Source organism: Diorhabda carinulata, chromosome X (assembly GCF_026250575.1).
Source record: "Diorhabda carinulata isolate Delta chromosome X, icDioCari1.1, whole genome shotgun sequence".
Lineage (NCBI taxonomy): Eukaryota > Metazoa > Arthropoda > Insecta > Coleoptera > Chrysomelidae > Diorhabda > Diorhabda carinulata.
In genome coordinates, this window is record NC_079472.1 from 5,828,396 (window position 1) to 5,843,632 (window position 15,237).

A 15,237-nucleotide genomic window follows, 5' to 3' on the forward strand; every position below is an offset into this window, starting at 1 on the left:
AAAAACTAATTTTATAACAGAACAGACCTAAAATCAACGATTTAGAAACATAAATATTCAAATCAATTTAGATGAATTTTCTTAGCCCCATTCTTCTTCTCATTTTTTCAACTTTTCAACTATATACTCCGTAACAGCTTCTGAACCCTCTACAAAGCCCAGATTCGTCCATGTTTGGAATATTGCCCGCACATTTGGAGTTAACCTCCAAGGGATACCCTAAGAATACTCGACTCAATACAATAGAGAGCAATTCGACTTATAGGCGATGTACATTTCACCAGAATCTTGGACAATTTAGAGCATAGAAGAAAGGTCGCTGACCTGACTCTGTTTTACAGATATTACTACGGCAGATCCTCTTCCGTACTGTCCAGTATAATCCCGCCTAGAATAGTATTTGTAAGATCTATTCGACATGCAGACGTGGATTATAAACATAGAGTTCGCCTGCAGACGCCCAAAACGTCAATTTATCGGGACTATTTTCTATGGCACGTCTTTCCCGAACTCTACAACCTACAGAAGGTCAAGATCGATATTCACAGGCATCTACACGCAGCAGGCAAACAAAGATCGGGAAATAGATATACTGCTTTGACAGTAAACAAAAAAAAAACGTTTGTTATTAAAACTAAATTCCCTAAATAATATCAACTATAGTATGAGAAAATAAAATGATGTACTAAAGCAAGCTCGATCTTCAAGACATTTAAACTTGAATTCATATCATCCTATTTCTTAAAAAAAAAAACTAACTATTTGGTTGATAGAAAACTACTAAATATATAATAGCAGCTATTGAAAAAGCATAAACTATACACAGAAAAAATTATGGATTGATAAAATATTCAAAGAAAAATAAACAAAAATTATATCAATAAAAAAAACTGGACTTCAAAATTTAAAACACCATACCACATGAACTATCTCACCATATGGGTGATTCCGTTCTAACTGTGATTTTTTGTATTCAAAATTTCAAGATTTTAAAATTTAACTTTTCTAACTTTTTTATGCATATTATTCATCTATTTTACTGTAAAAATAAAACTCTAAGAGGAATTTACTACAACTTCAAAGTATCACGAGCAAGACACAAATGTCGGATTTTGAGTTCCACGGTACTGACTCATTTATCCACGGTACTGACATGGTAACTTAAGATATTAAACAACAAGTGCATCAATTTTCCTCAGTTTGATCATAAACATTAGAATTTATAAGGTAATTAGTTTAAATCATTTGTTACGACAAAAAAAATTAATAATTTATCGGTAAATTCTAGGAATGGACATGACACGGTACTGACATTCAAGTGATGTAGTATAAGTTTTCTTTAAGTGGCAAGTTATATTGTATAAAAATAATGTTTAAATATCTTAAGAATTATTCAATTAACACAAAATTTTTATTAATTGATTATTAATTAATGACTAGTACAAAAAAACAATACAGGACATTGAATATCACAGTTATAATGGAATCACCCATATATCTATCATTGTACGGGGACTGTAAAGTGTCTGTTAAATGGAAAAGTTACTTCCCATAGTGCAAGTGTTGTCAATCTCAGAAAAGTCACTCTTCAGTCAAACCGTCCCCGTATCAAACAATATATTGTGTTGATAACTTATGTACACAAAAGTATAAGTCACATGGAATATTTTCTATAGATCATCCCAATTCTTTTGCTCAAAACCTTATTCTGTACAATCATATTAAATATCTATATTGACCATTTCGGGTAAATTTTAAATAAGAATTATACCAATTTTAGATACACACTGTGTATAATTATTTTGGTTATTATACTTACGAAACAGTATACTTTGCAATGTCTGATATACGTTTCGATAATCAAGTTATCGTCTTCAGAGATTGAAGGGAAATTGAAACTTATAACAACGAATATATTTAATTTTTTATTCCAATGCACCCTCGAGGGAAACCTTACAATAGCAGGAAAGTTTAACCTTTAAATCATATTCCCTTTGTTGTATATATGAAGGACTAAATACGTTTTAGTTTACTTTAGATCTCTGAAGACGATAACTTAGTTGTCGAAACTGTCGTCAGATAGTGTAAATATCAGTTACTTATGAAATATATAGTGGTAGATTGTACTTTTTTTGTGAATATAGAAACACACTACTTTTCTAAAACCAACACCACGAAAAAAAAAACAATAACAATCATTAATATAAAACTACAACTAAATGCTAGTTTAAAATTTTGTATTAAGTTGTTTTGAAAATAAGTAATAAAGAACGAGGTAAAAAAACTACAGTTATAAAAGTAGATATTGAAAAGTTGGGCGAACTATACAGAGTGATTTAGTTGGTACCAACTTAAGTTTAAAGTTTTTAAAATAAACTTTTATTAACAATTAGAATATTTATTTACATTATTTTAATTAATTTGCTCGCGAGTATTAGATAACACTGGTAAACACTATTTTTGTCATAAGAACTTTGTAATAATTTTCATTTGTTTTGATGTACAGTCATTCAAAAAACAATTATTATTATGTTTCAGTTACATACGGTTGTTTTGTGACAGCTGTATACGAGATCTGGTTATTTAATAACGACACTGGTTACGAAAAAGAGTTTTATTATAAAAAGTATTCTACATTCGAATGCTCCCCTTCAATATATTCCCCTCCCCTCACCACACACCTTTCCATACTTTTGTTTCCATTGATCGAAGCAGTTCTGGAAGTCTTCTTTGGTGAGGGTCTTTAGAAACTCTGCCATTTTTTGCTTTACCGCTTCCATCGACTTAAATCGGGTCCCTTTTAAAGCAGATCTTTTTCTAACCTTTCAAGGAAATCTGAGCAGACCAGTTGACGCAAGAGCTTTTGGTGAGGAGTCAGATTTTTTGGCGCCAACTCCGCACAGACTTTTGTCGTGGGTAATTTTTCTAATCGTTTATTTATCGGCGTTTACAGCCTCGGCAATCATCCAGACTCTCACTCGACGATCTGCACTCACGATTTGGTTGATTTTGGTTACTGTTTCCCGAGTTGAAGCAGTCACAGGGCGACCTGGGGTAATCTTCAGTGCTGTCCCGGCACTCAAAAACAGGCGCACGAGATAGAGAAATGTCTCTATAGGTCTCTTGGAACAATTTAAGCACCCAGTCGGAGTTTTTTTCAATTTAACGAAAAATTTGAGATTGATACGTTGCTCCAGTTTTTGGTTACGAGAAAAAAATATGTTCGCTTCAAACCGCTACTGCACAAATACTATAATAGTGACGGGAACGTGTTTTGGGACGTTCATAGTGAAGACCTTGTATTCTTTTTCTGATCTCATTTACGTGTTTTTGTTTGAATAACTCAATTTAGGCGACTAAATTACGTTTATTACATTGTAAATACGCCGCAAAAGTATTCTAATAACCCGGACATCAATTTTTACATCTCAGCGTCGAAAATTAAAACAATTATTTATTTAATATATGTATTTAGCTTATTGAAATTTCGTCTTAACAAGAACGAAATTTCAAAAAAGGAGCACATTTATTATTAAAATTCGAATTGTGTCAATGCATAGTCCTTTTTTAGAATTTGTACAAATTACAAAATAATAAACTTGATATGTCTCGAATCCTAAATCTAATCATTATTAGAGTCAAGTCTCATAATTTCTCAATACATCTTATTGAATTTGATTATTCTTAAACCAACATATAAATTTTCCAACATTCTTTCTGTTTTTATATACGTTTGCCAATTGATTAATATTGTGACATAATATTTATGGTAAAAACAATAGCAGAAACTACAAGAGGCGTGTTTATGTTAACATTTCAACCCATTTGAACAATTCTGCCGTCGATATGTCGCGTTGCCACGGTACCAAGTAAAGCCAGTACCACACGATGCGACCAATGCTTCCAACGTTGGACGCTGATCTGATTGGACGCATACGTGTGGTCAAAGTGCGTATGTCATTCGACGAATGCTTTTCTTCCAACGTTGTCCATGGGAAGTTGGTTTTTTAACCCGGGTCAAAACAGTACCCAACATTGAAAGGGAATTTGAACCATAACTTGTTGTATAACTACACACTTCTTCTGTCTTCTTGCGTGTGGATGCTGCGTGTTTTGTATGAAAAAACAAAGTTGCCAGTATCATTTAGTTTATTTTAGAAAAATTCACTTTTTTGCCACTTCCTCCAATGTTCAGCCAACGTTGGAAGGTGAATGTTGGCGCAAACGTTGCACGCATCGTGTGATTGCAACACTGCATCCAGCCTTCTTTACAATTTTTAGCCGTACTATGAAACGCGAATGTTTAAACGTATTGTGTAGTACCGGCTTGAACCTACACTGTTATCGTTTGGGCGGCAAATGTTCAAATCCGCCTATGTTCACAAACCAAAAATAATAGTGCCCGTTATGTGTTTACTTTATACGAGCGCATGTTTATATTTTGGATGAGTGCGACAAGTTAAAAGTTGCAAATAGGTACTTGCTGATTTGTTTATTATTCTTTAACTATTAAGTATTTCTTCGATGTTTTTATTTAGTTCTGGTTAGTCCTGTGAGACGAAAGAACGTGCTGTAATTCATATCTTTCTCTATAAATTGTTTACGTCCTCGAGAATTCAGACTTGTAAGTTTTAAAATAGGTAAAATCACAGAACTATCGGTTGAACTCGTGCATTAATCACAAGTCTTAAGTCTTCATAGTCTAGGCAAAAAATTCCTAGATGTATCTTGGACTAAAAGATGAAAAAATACGCATCCACCAGGAGTTTTGTCGATATAAAGCGTTCATAGCGGTCTCGAAAAACCACAAAACCATAAACGTATTGTATTGATCAGTAAACGTGATCTGCCTCTGAGAACTTCTACAGTGTAAAGGAGATCAAGAAAAGTTGTCCTTTTTGGAAGGGTGTAAATGAAAAATCATCTTTTAAGACGTCAAAATAAAGAGGTTGCAGTGGACTAAAAAACATAAAAATTGGATGTATAAGAGTGGGAGAGAGTTTTATGGAGTGATGAGACAAAGTTTGAGGTTTTTGGATCTAAGAGAAGAGTGTTTGTGAGCAGGTCAAAGAAAAACTGTGAAGCACGGCGAAGGCTCGGTTTGGGGATGAATTGGATGAAGGGTGACTAGAGATCTGGTAAAAATAGAAGGAACTTTGCAGAAAGGAGAATATAAGAAAATATTAGAATGAAATGTAGTAGGTTCTGACCCGCGCCTGATCGGCAAAAAATTTATCTTCCGGTATGACAACAATTCCAAGCTTTCTTCGAAGCTGTGCAAAGATTATTTGGAATAATTGGAAAGGAAGAATGTACTAAAAGTGATAATTTGGCCGTCACAGTCGTCCGACCTCAACCCGATTGAGTTGTTGTGGGACAAGTTGAACGGAGAAGTCAGGAATCACGATCTTACTTTACGTCTTTGAAGTATCCTGAAAAACGAATGGAAATAAACGAAAATTATTTGTCGTCATAATAGGTCTATTAGCCAATTTTTTTTCAGTCCTTTCGGGTTTCTCGATTTAACTCACAATTCCTCTGGTACTGGATTTGGATGGTTTTATGTTTGATGATCCTCACTTATATAACTTCTTGTACTGTGGGTACTTTCAGATCCACCTGAATGGTGTGATTTGGTACACCATGGAGCCTCTACTAGTTGATTTTCGATTGGCATCTCCTTATCAATCAATGTAATTCTCTAGCTTCTATGTCAAGTTATTTTCTTTTGTTTGTGATATTACCAGTTGAGCTTTCTGTCTGTATTGTTTAGTTTTACTCACTCACTTGAAATAGAAACTCCGGGCATGAGACAAACGATGGACATAGATGGACTTTCTGCACATCTTATCAAACAACTGCTCCAACTTAATAGGCGCGAAATCCGACTAATGACCGGACTTTTAACCGGACATGGTCATCTAAGGCGCCATCTTCACGCCATGGGTATTACGAATGATCCGGACTGGTACATCACAGGTTTCATGCCAAAGCGACTGAACAGCTTCTAAAGGGTCATTAGTCAAGTGTGGCATGACGGACCTATTTGAAGTCCCATGTGCTCTACGCCCCCTTGGCCGCCCACAATGTTACTACGATCTATGTCGCTATTTTTCGATTTTTGTTAGTAGAAGACTGTGTCTTCGGCAAAATTTCCTGTTGTTGTGTACTGTGTTTCTGGTTTATCTGATGTACGCTATCCTGTGGCACCCCTGCTGCAAAAGGAAAAAATTCGGGTTTTGTTTCATGTTCATTCTGTCTTATTAGAGCAGAACAACTTCCTCTAGTTTCTAATCGAATATTCAAATTGAGGTTGCAGTTTTTGTTTCTGAAATCTATCCAACGATATTTGAACTGAACCAAAATTTATTGACAAACGGTTCCGAGTTGTGTTACTCCCACCAATGAATTGAAGTATCTTTCCAATAACTTTACTCATTTTTGAGCATCACAAGAATGTTTCTCAATGTTTGAGATGGAAGTTTTCTTAATAGATATCCTCAGAAAGATGCCATTTACATAATCGCACCACAAACTACACTTCATAATCAATTTATGGTAATTTCCAGTACCCACAATGAGTTCTAATTAAATTTTTTCTTATTTTAAATAATTTATTGGTACAGTATACCAATGCAGATATTATGATACTCAAATGTGGTAAAATTGCAACCAAGTCACTCTGTATGGTTCGAAAAAATAAGTGATAAGTACGTGAAAAAAAAATCAAAATGGAAGTGAGAAGATGTTTCGTGATTTTATACTTTCAATACCTCATTTTCCAAAATTTTAATTCGCTGTTGTAGTTCATTTGTTGTACTATGCGTAGCTTTACTACTGCAAAATCCAGTCGTATCGGTTCTATATGAAGTTGCTTCCGAATCATTTTTAATATCCTTAAAAAACATTATTAATTATAAATTATACAGATAGACTAATATACAACAGAATTCAATATTGAACTAATAGGTGGGCAAGAAGACCCAAGTTGATCGAAGAAATAAACTCGTGGTGTTATTTGACATAGAGAAAGAGCCAGTGACACATTTTGGTAATAAGAAGCTTCTGACTAAATCCTCAACAACCGTTCCACAATAGACCGCTAATCCTTTATTGCTAGTTTAGGTACAACTAATTCATCGAATAATGCATATAAAGACAAGTAGCTAAGTCGTCCCCCTACATTAGTTGGTATACAACAAAAAGTGTAAAAAGTTAAAAAAAAAAAAATGCAAGTATTGGTACTGGCCTAGATAAAGTATAAACCCGATTGGTTGGATGACAAGCAACTATACTACAAGGAAGAGATTGTTTGGTGAGTAGTTTTTACGTGACTCTTCATCTCATTGTTCTGCTTCCAAAATATGAAGACTCAGACCCAGAAGAGGTTATTTCCTAGTGTTAGCACCTTTTCCGAGGTACCTAAGCCTTATCCTGAAATGAGCAGGAAATTTTTTCTATGGCTTGCTTGCAGAATCTTCAGTCGTCGTCCTGTACCATCCCTATCGTCTTAACGGGGTATTTCACGTGGCAGTGACCACCAGTTTAATGTCGTTTCTGGACATCTCGAGAAGTTTTTCTTGACTAATATTGTTAAAAATCTTCTGTATTGTCTTATAATGGTAAGACTTCATCTTATGCTTTAACTATTTGTTCAGTTCGTTGTTAATTTGACATCTTATGGGGTCACAGTAAAGCTCTGATTCAAAATATGGAGTGATTGCTCTTTTTGACAACTCTTTCAAGGGTTTTTCTGTTTCTATTAACTACTCCTTTTAGAGTTTGTTAACACTCTCATGTTAGCTTCAGCTCTTGAGGTCTTTAGTACCTTCCAGACCGCTTGGCTATAAATATATGTGCTCTTGAGCACTTACATATTTATTGCTAACAAGTCTGCCTAAAAAATAGTGGATTCAAAAATGCCCAATTCAGCTCCTTGGGCTAGTTTTGAACCAACTGTATACCAAGGCTTGATATTAAAAAGATTGCAAGTTAAAACTATAATTTTGTTAGTTTCGTCTCCTCTGTTACTCAAAGAGACCTATTCCTACCTACACCGTGGTCTACAGATAGCCTTAATCCATCCAATGCGATAGTGACAACAGGTAATACCTTTAAGACTGCAGCTGATGGCTAATTGGACGATGTCCTCAGGCCAAAAAAATAAAGCTTGCGAAAATCTTCATTGGCCCATAATTGGTCTACTTCGAAGGAGTACTATAAATGCTAATGTCAGAAGCAACTCGAATTACTGAGTGTAAAAGGGTTTATCCTCTTGTGCTTGTTTCTTACATGAAGAAATCTCAACTCATTATTATAAATTCTGCAACCTTAATGGAATCACAACAACAAATTCGATACATAAAGCTAACGTTCACCATGACTTTAAGTTAGAGGGTACAGTTTACTTTCACTTGCTAAACTAAGGGCAAGTTATGTTACATACCTAGTACCACTTGGTGAGTAGTTGCCTCTAGATATTAGTACCAACAGTTGATTTTATTCATTTCTTTCTTATTAAGTATCTAAAAACATTCTAATGGTACTTTCTTCGGATTTAAACGATCCTGAATCATTGGAAATCTCCTTTTTCTTGTTCAAATAATCAAATAAAATACCGGACCTAATCATTTATTTCGGAAATCAAGTACGATTTCTTTTTTACTCTACATTTATAGTATTTTTTTTTTCGATACATCTGTGAACTTTCTTTTAATTCTATCTTGCACTGCTTTTATAGCAAATCCAAGACCTTAGAATATTATCTTCAGAATAAATAGGTAAAGAACATTCAAGGACACACCAGTTAAGACCAAGTTGCAGGAGAAAGTAAATTAGCCTTATTACAACACCTACATGAATGTCCAAAAAGTTTGACACACGCATTAAAAGCCATATATAAAATAAAAACACTCAAAAAATCTAGCCATTTTCAATTTCTACAAATATTCAACTGTCTTTAGATATACACTATAGAAAAATTGGAGTTTTGAGGTTTAAGGCCGCTTGACATGGTACAAGAAATTGCATGCTTGTCGAAATATTGCGCGTCGCTTGATATTAACCAAGTCTCTTTCCATTGCATTATGGCGGCCACTAATAAAAATTCCAATAGTAAAAGTAAATAAAATCCTAACCTCAATTTTTGTTCAATATTTCGTGGAAGGTTTTAAAATGAGAATAACAAAAATAAGTGAGTAGCGAAGTAAAAAAATGGTCAGCGAATTGATGTCAATAATTACATCTGTTTTACTTTTGGAACCTGATGGATAGGTTGGTTGTTAAGCCAAAAAGTAAATAGATTTCTCACTAGAATTGCAGCTTGCACACAATAAAAATGACACCAAACCGCATGTGCATGCTTTTAATCAAGAAATATTGCGTCTTGCATTGCATTGCCATTTGTCTTGCATCATAAATAGCAGCCTTTAGCTGTAAGTCTGCCTAAAAAATAGCGGATTCAAAAATGCCCAATTCAGCTCCTTGCGCTAGTTTTGAATCAACTGTATACCAAGGCTTGATATTAAAAAGATTGCAAATTAAAACTATAATTTTGTTAGTTTCGTCTCCTCTGTTACTCAACCAAAGAGACCTATTCCTACCTACACCGTGGTCTACATATAGCCTTAATCCATCCAATGCGATAGTGACAACAGGTAATACCTTTAAGACTGCAGTTGATGTCCAATTGGACGATGTCCTCAGGCCAAAAAAATAAAGCTTGCGAAAATCTTCATTGGCCCATAATTGGTCTACTTCGAAGGAGTACTATAAATGCTAATGTCAGAAGCCACTCGAATTACTGAGTGTAATAGGGTTTATCCTCTTGTGCTTGTTTCTTACATGAAGAAATCTCAACTCATTATTATAAATTCTGCAACCTTAATGGAATCACAACAACAAATTCGATACATAAAGCTAACGTTCACCATGACTTTAAGTTAGAGGGTACAGTTTACTTTCACTTGCTAAACCTAGAATTGCAGCTTGCACACAATAAAAATGACACCAAACCGCATGTGCATGCTTTTAATCAAGAAATATTGCGTCTTGCATTGCATTGCCATTTGTCTTGCATCATAAATAGCGGCCTTTAGCTGAACTTCATCTGCGCATGCTTTTAATCAAAAAATATTGCGTCTTGCATTGCATTGCCATTTGTCTTGCATCATGATTAGCGGCCTTTAGCTGAACTTCGTCTGCGTATGCTTTTAATAAAGAAATATTGCATCTGGCATTGCATTGCACTTCGTCTTGCATCATGTCAAGCGGCCTTTAGGAAACAAATGCCTATTACTTCTACATACAGTTTGCTAAAGTAAGTAAAAATATCAATCAATGCTACATACCTGCAACTGTACTCTGAGGTCTTCTTGTTCTTGTTTATACATGTTCAACTGGTATTCCTTCTCCGCTGCATATTTTTTGTGTTCTTCGTCTTGTAGTTCCATCGCTTTAACAGCTTGGCACAGCAGATCCTGTTTTTCCTCCATTTCTTTTTTTAAATTCGCATAGTCAACCTTAGAAAATTAATTAAGGAAATGTTTATACAGATTTACATTTTTGTTTTATTTGATTTGATTCTATCACTGCATAAGTAAAAGAAAGGAATTGTTTCAAACTGCAATATTATAGCTGTCTACCAGTTCTCGAAAATATGTCCAAAAATAGCAAAATATATATGGGGTTTTGGAGGAAAATAGTCTAAAAAAGTTTTGATATACTGTTACGAATATAAGAGCCTGAATTTATTTTTTAACTCCAAGACACTTTATAACACAATTATAAGTAAAGATTATAAAAGCTGTAAGAAACTTATACTGATATGAATTCGAGATCCATACATTTTTGCGATTCATTGAAGGGAGTTTGTGACATAATACACAGTACAAAATTATTAAAACTTGTAAGGAAGTTCAAATAAAGTTATGTTACAAATCTTAGTAATATGAGATCCACAAAATCATTCTAATCATTGACCTTGAGGCAGTTTATGACACAATAACATTACAAAATAAGTAAATGCTGTAAGGCATTTTAAGATTAACCATACTGGACACATTGAGGGTATGGGATCGATGAGTTTATCCTATTCATTGACTTCAAGGCAGTTTTTAATTCAAAACATAGTACAGAATTATTAAAAGTTGCGAGGAACTTCAAATAAACAAATAACAGAAATAAAAGATCCTCAAATTTATTCCTATTGATTTCAAGGCAGTTTGTGACACATATGTAAAAGCTGTAAAGAACGGGGAAACATTTGCAAGCTTTACGAAAATGGGATCTCTACATTTGTGCAATTCCTTGACTAAGGGAGTTTTTGACATCATTCATAATACAGAATTATTAAAGTAAGGATCTTCAAGAAACGTTATGTTACAAATTTTAGGAATGAGATCCACAAATGCATTATAATCATTGACTTTAAGGCAGTTTATGACACAATAAACAACACAAAATTATAAAAAACGGGATGGGCCAGAAAGGCTAACGATTTTACAAACTCTCTTTCGTTTGAACGTTATGAGAGGAGTTGCGATGGATCACTTCACCGGAGCGCAACGTGCATTCTGCATTAAACTTACAAAAATGGCGATTCATACGCTATTGTTCGGCGTGAGTTTTGATTACATGAGATAAATCAGTGTCCGAGGTAAAGTGTGATTCGATCGTGGGTCATAAAGTTCGACTCTCAATCAGAAGCCTACGGGTCGCCCAAGATCAACAAGAACAGAAGACACAATTCAACAAGTTAGAGCTTCAGTTCAACGTAATCCTGGTCTATCGACTCGCAAGCGATCAGCCGAGGTATCCAGAACATATTTGTGTCGAATTTTGTCGAAAGATCTGGAATTACGCCAAATGATTTAATTTTGAGACGATCTTTTGTTGAAATAATGTTGGAACGCTTTCACAGTTTCAACAATATACTGTTCTCCGACGAAGCCCATTTTCACTTAAATGGGCATGTCAATAGACAGAATTGCCGTTACTGGGCTGCAGAGAATCCACCTGCAAAACATCCAAAGCCTCTGCATTCGTCGGAAGTAACCGTTTGGGCGGCCATATCAGCGTACCGTATTTCTTTCAAAATCAACAGGGGCAATCTGTCACGGTAAATTATGAACGATACATAGCCATGTTAAGGGATTTTTTCTTTCCGCAACTGCAACAATTTGAAGCCTATAATCGTACCACAAGGTTTCAACAAGATGGCGCGATATGTCATGCTTCTAATGCCTCTTTGACGGTCGTTAACCAGATGTTTGCTGGGAAACTGATATCTTGCCGAGGTGACATTTTTATAAATTCGCAAAACTTTCTGGCCCACCACCCTGTATTACAAAAGCTATGAGAAACTTTAGGAAAAATCATTCTGCAAATCTTTACAAATACAAGATCTATGGGTTTATTCTATTTATTGACATAATTATTTAATTCTGACAGGAACTTTAAGAAAAATTTCACAGCAAAGCAACTTCAAGAAAATTTAAATTGCAAACCTTTACGGATATGGGATTTCTATGTTTGTTTTATTCATTAACTTTAATGTAGCTTATGACACAATAAACATAGAAAAATAATTTATAAAAAAATGTGTAAACTATCCAATCAAACAGTTAAGTTTCAATAGTTTTCGAGATATAATGTACTATGAATAATAAGAATCTCTTCAATTATCAACAGGTGCACAACTTACTTGTAATTCTATATGTTTCTTAACAATATTATCCTTATCTAAAGTAAAATTGCTGCCCATCTTTTCTTCTAAAAAATATATTCTAAGTTTAAGATTAAAATTTTCTTTTTTGAGGTTGGTAAGTTGTTCTTCAAATTCTTTGACAGATCGTCCACGCATAGGTCCGCTGGGAGACCGAAGACCCATCGTATCTGAAACAAAATTATTGTTAAATTACAACAAATTACTTGACCTCCAAAATCAGTGAAAGTTGTTCAATTGTACCACGAAAAATACAAATTTTTAGCCCCCTTCTGAGTAAAGAGTAAAGAAATTAATTAATTTTAAACACCTATATAGTAAGTAATACATGAATATATATCTATGATAGAAACTATTTATATCTTATTAAACAGAAGTTTCTTTTCTTCTTGTTAAGTTATTATTAAATATAATGTTCAACGTAAAGAACTGAGGAATTAAATGCTTAGCTCAATAAGAAAATATCAAAATAGGTCGATAGAAAATAGAAAATTTGTCATCAAGATGTCATATCCCGAACAATCCCGCAAAAGTTTGGCATAGCAAATCTGCCCTTTGGGTTTATTTCAATACAACACGTTTTCAAACTAAACCAAGCTTTTATTAGGGAAATTTCTATATTGCGAGATTGGCGACAAGAGCAAGGATGAAGCTGACCCGCTTCAGATTGGGATCAATAAATCCACCGATGGGCTCAGAACTCATTCTTGGTGTAGTCAAAAATGTTACTATTACGTTTCTTATCAGTCTGCTTGCATGGGACAAGCTAAAGCTGCCTCCCTTGCCAAACTACTGCTCCACTGGCACGAATTTCAACTGGTGGAAGGCCTTTTAATTGGACACGCTCATCTAATTCGCCATCTACACACTATGGGCATCGCAGACAATCCGTAATATCGCTGGTGCATAGAGGAGGAATAAACGGCACACCACGTCATCGGTGAATGCCCGGAACTCACACGTGCCAGGATGAAACACTAGGGCAAACCTCGAAATTTGCCCATTAACGTCAAAAGGTTCAAGTAAAGGTGCCTGGTTGGCTTTTCAAAAGACATCGGCCATTGAAATTTCAAAGGGGGAACGACGCACCCATCAGAAAGCATATGTGCTCAACTGTCCTTGACAATTTTACTATGAACTATGAAGAAATGGGAAACTTTCGAGAAACTTTACAAAAATTTTGGAAAAAATATATTTATTTTTTAACGTAATCTCCTTTTAGCTCCATACACTTTTCCCAGCGATGTTCATTAAGTTCACTGTTAAAAAAGCTTTGACCACCGAGCCACGGACGTGTCAGCTGCTGCATTGTCTTGATGCAAAAAATACTTTCTTAGCCAAATGCGCCTGCTTTCTTCGCTCAAACGTTGCAATAAATTCGCATAATACTTGCCATTAATAGTTTTTCCATTTTCAAGATAGACAGATAAATTTATCCCACGCGTATCGCAAAAAACCGACGCCATGAGCTTGCCTGGAGATGGATGGTCTTTGCCATCCTTGGAGCCGGTTCTCCCTTCTCAATCCATTGTTTTGATTGTTCTTTCACGTTTCACCCATGTTTATGAAACGGTGCAAATATTCGATTTTATTTCTGTGAAACGTTGCCAAATACTCGATGGAAACATCTTCATGACACTGTTTTTGTTCCATTGGGAGCAAACGCGTCACCCATCTTGCGCACAACTTACTCCACTTACACCAAATTTTCAGTTAATATGCGATGTACCGCACTTTTTGAAATGCCTAATATCTCTGCTAGCTCGCGCACTTTTCAGTCGAGGATCATCCAGTACATTTCTGGAGTTGTCACCTCATTTGGTTGACCACTGCGATGCTGATCGTCGCAGGTCGTACGGCCTCGTTTAAATTCTGCTGCTACTGTTGATAACGATGGAGCAGTCTCATCCAGAGTATAATCTAATTCAGCTTTTATATTGGTTAGGCTAACGCCTTTCAAATAAAAATATTGTATCAAATAACGATGACCTATTTTTTCCATATTTACAACTATTGATAGCTGCCAAACAAATACTAAACAACGTAACGTCTTCAAACTTGAAGCATTGTGTACTTCAGTGGTATTTTTCGAGCCGCCATTTCTAGTTCAGGCCAGGAACTTCTGGGACCATCCTAATAGTTGGAATTTCTGGAACCGTATTGGTGATATTTATATCGAACTACTGTTTACTGGTACCACTATACCATCACTCATAATTAGACTACCTGACATGAGTTTCAATAACCAGTTAGGTAAAGTTTATCTTCGACCTTTGAAGACAAAAATTTGGTTATCGAAGCACGCGTGTAATTATGAGTGTTGAAGTAGTGGTAGCAGTAAATAGTGCGATCAATATGTCGTTCGTGATACAACTATTGTGATACCACCAAGTGATGTCTTCCTCTTTCTCTTTAGTGTGGCGCAGTGGACTGTGACGCATGGCGTTTTCGCTGTTGAACATTCGACACCTGGTTGCAACACAATACTTCATTGGGTTGCATCTTTTCGCACA

At 35.1% G+C, this 15,237-nt stretch overlaps 1 protein-coding gene across 15 annotated transcripts in view; it reads right to left on the reverse strand.

The window, feature by feature from the left end:
* The window catches only part of LOC130902116 (centrosomin), a 101,540-nt gene that overhangs the window by 26,496 nt on the left and 59,807 nt on the right, over positions 1–15,237 (reverse strand). For 5 of the 15 annotated variants that reach the window (XM_057813955.1, XM_057813954.1, XM_057813957.1 and 2 more), the window contains 3 exons: positions 12,704–12,894; positions 10,350–10,520; positions 6,774–6,896 (listed from right to left, as the gene is read on the reverse strand). In XM_057813955.1, the coding sequence (XP_057669938.1) occupies positions 6,774–6,896; positions 10,350–10,520; positions 12,704–12,894 (485 nt within the window). Of the gene's footprint in view, positions 1–1,819; positions 2,064–2,127; positions 2,273–6,773; positions 6,897–10,349; positions 10,521–12,703; positions 12,895–15,237 lie in introns of those variants that run through there. The other 10 variants (XM_057813959.1, XM_057813961.1, XM_057813960.1 and 7 more) reach the window with 6 other exon arrangements.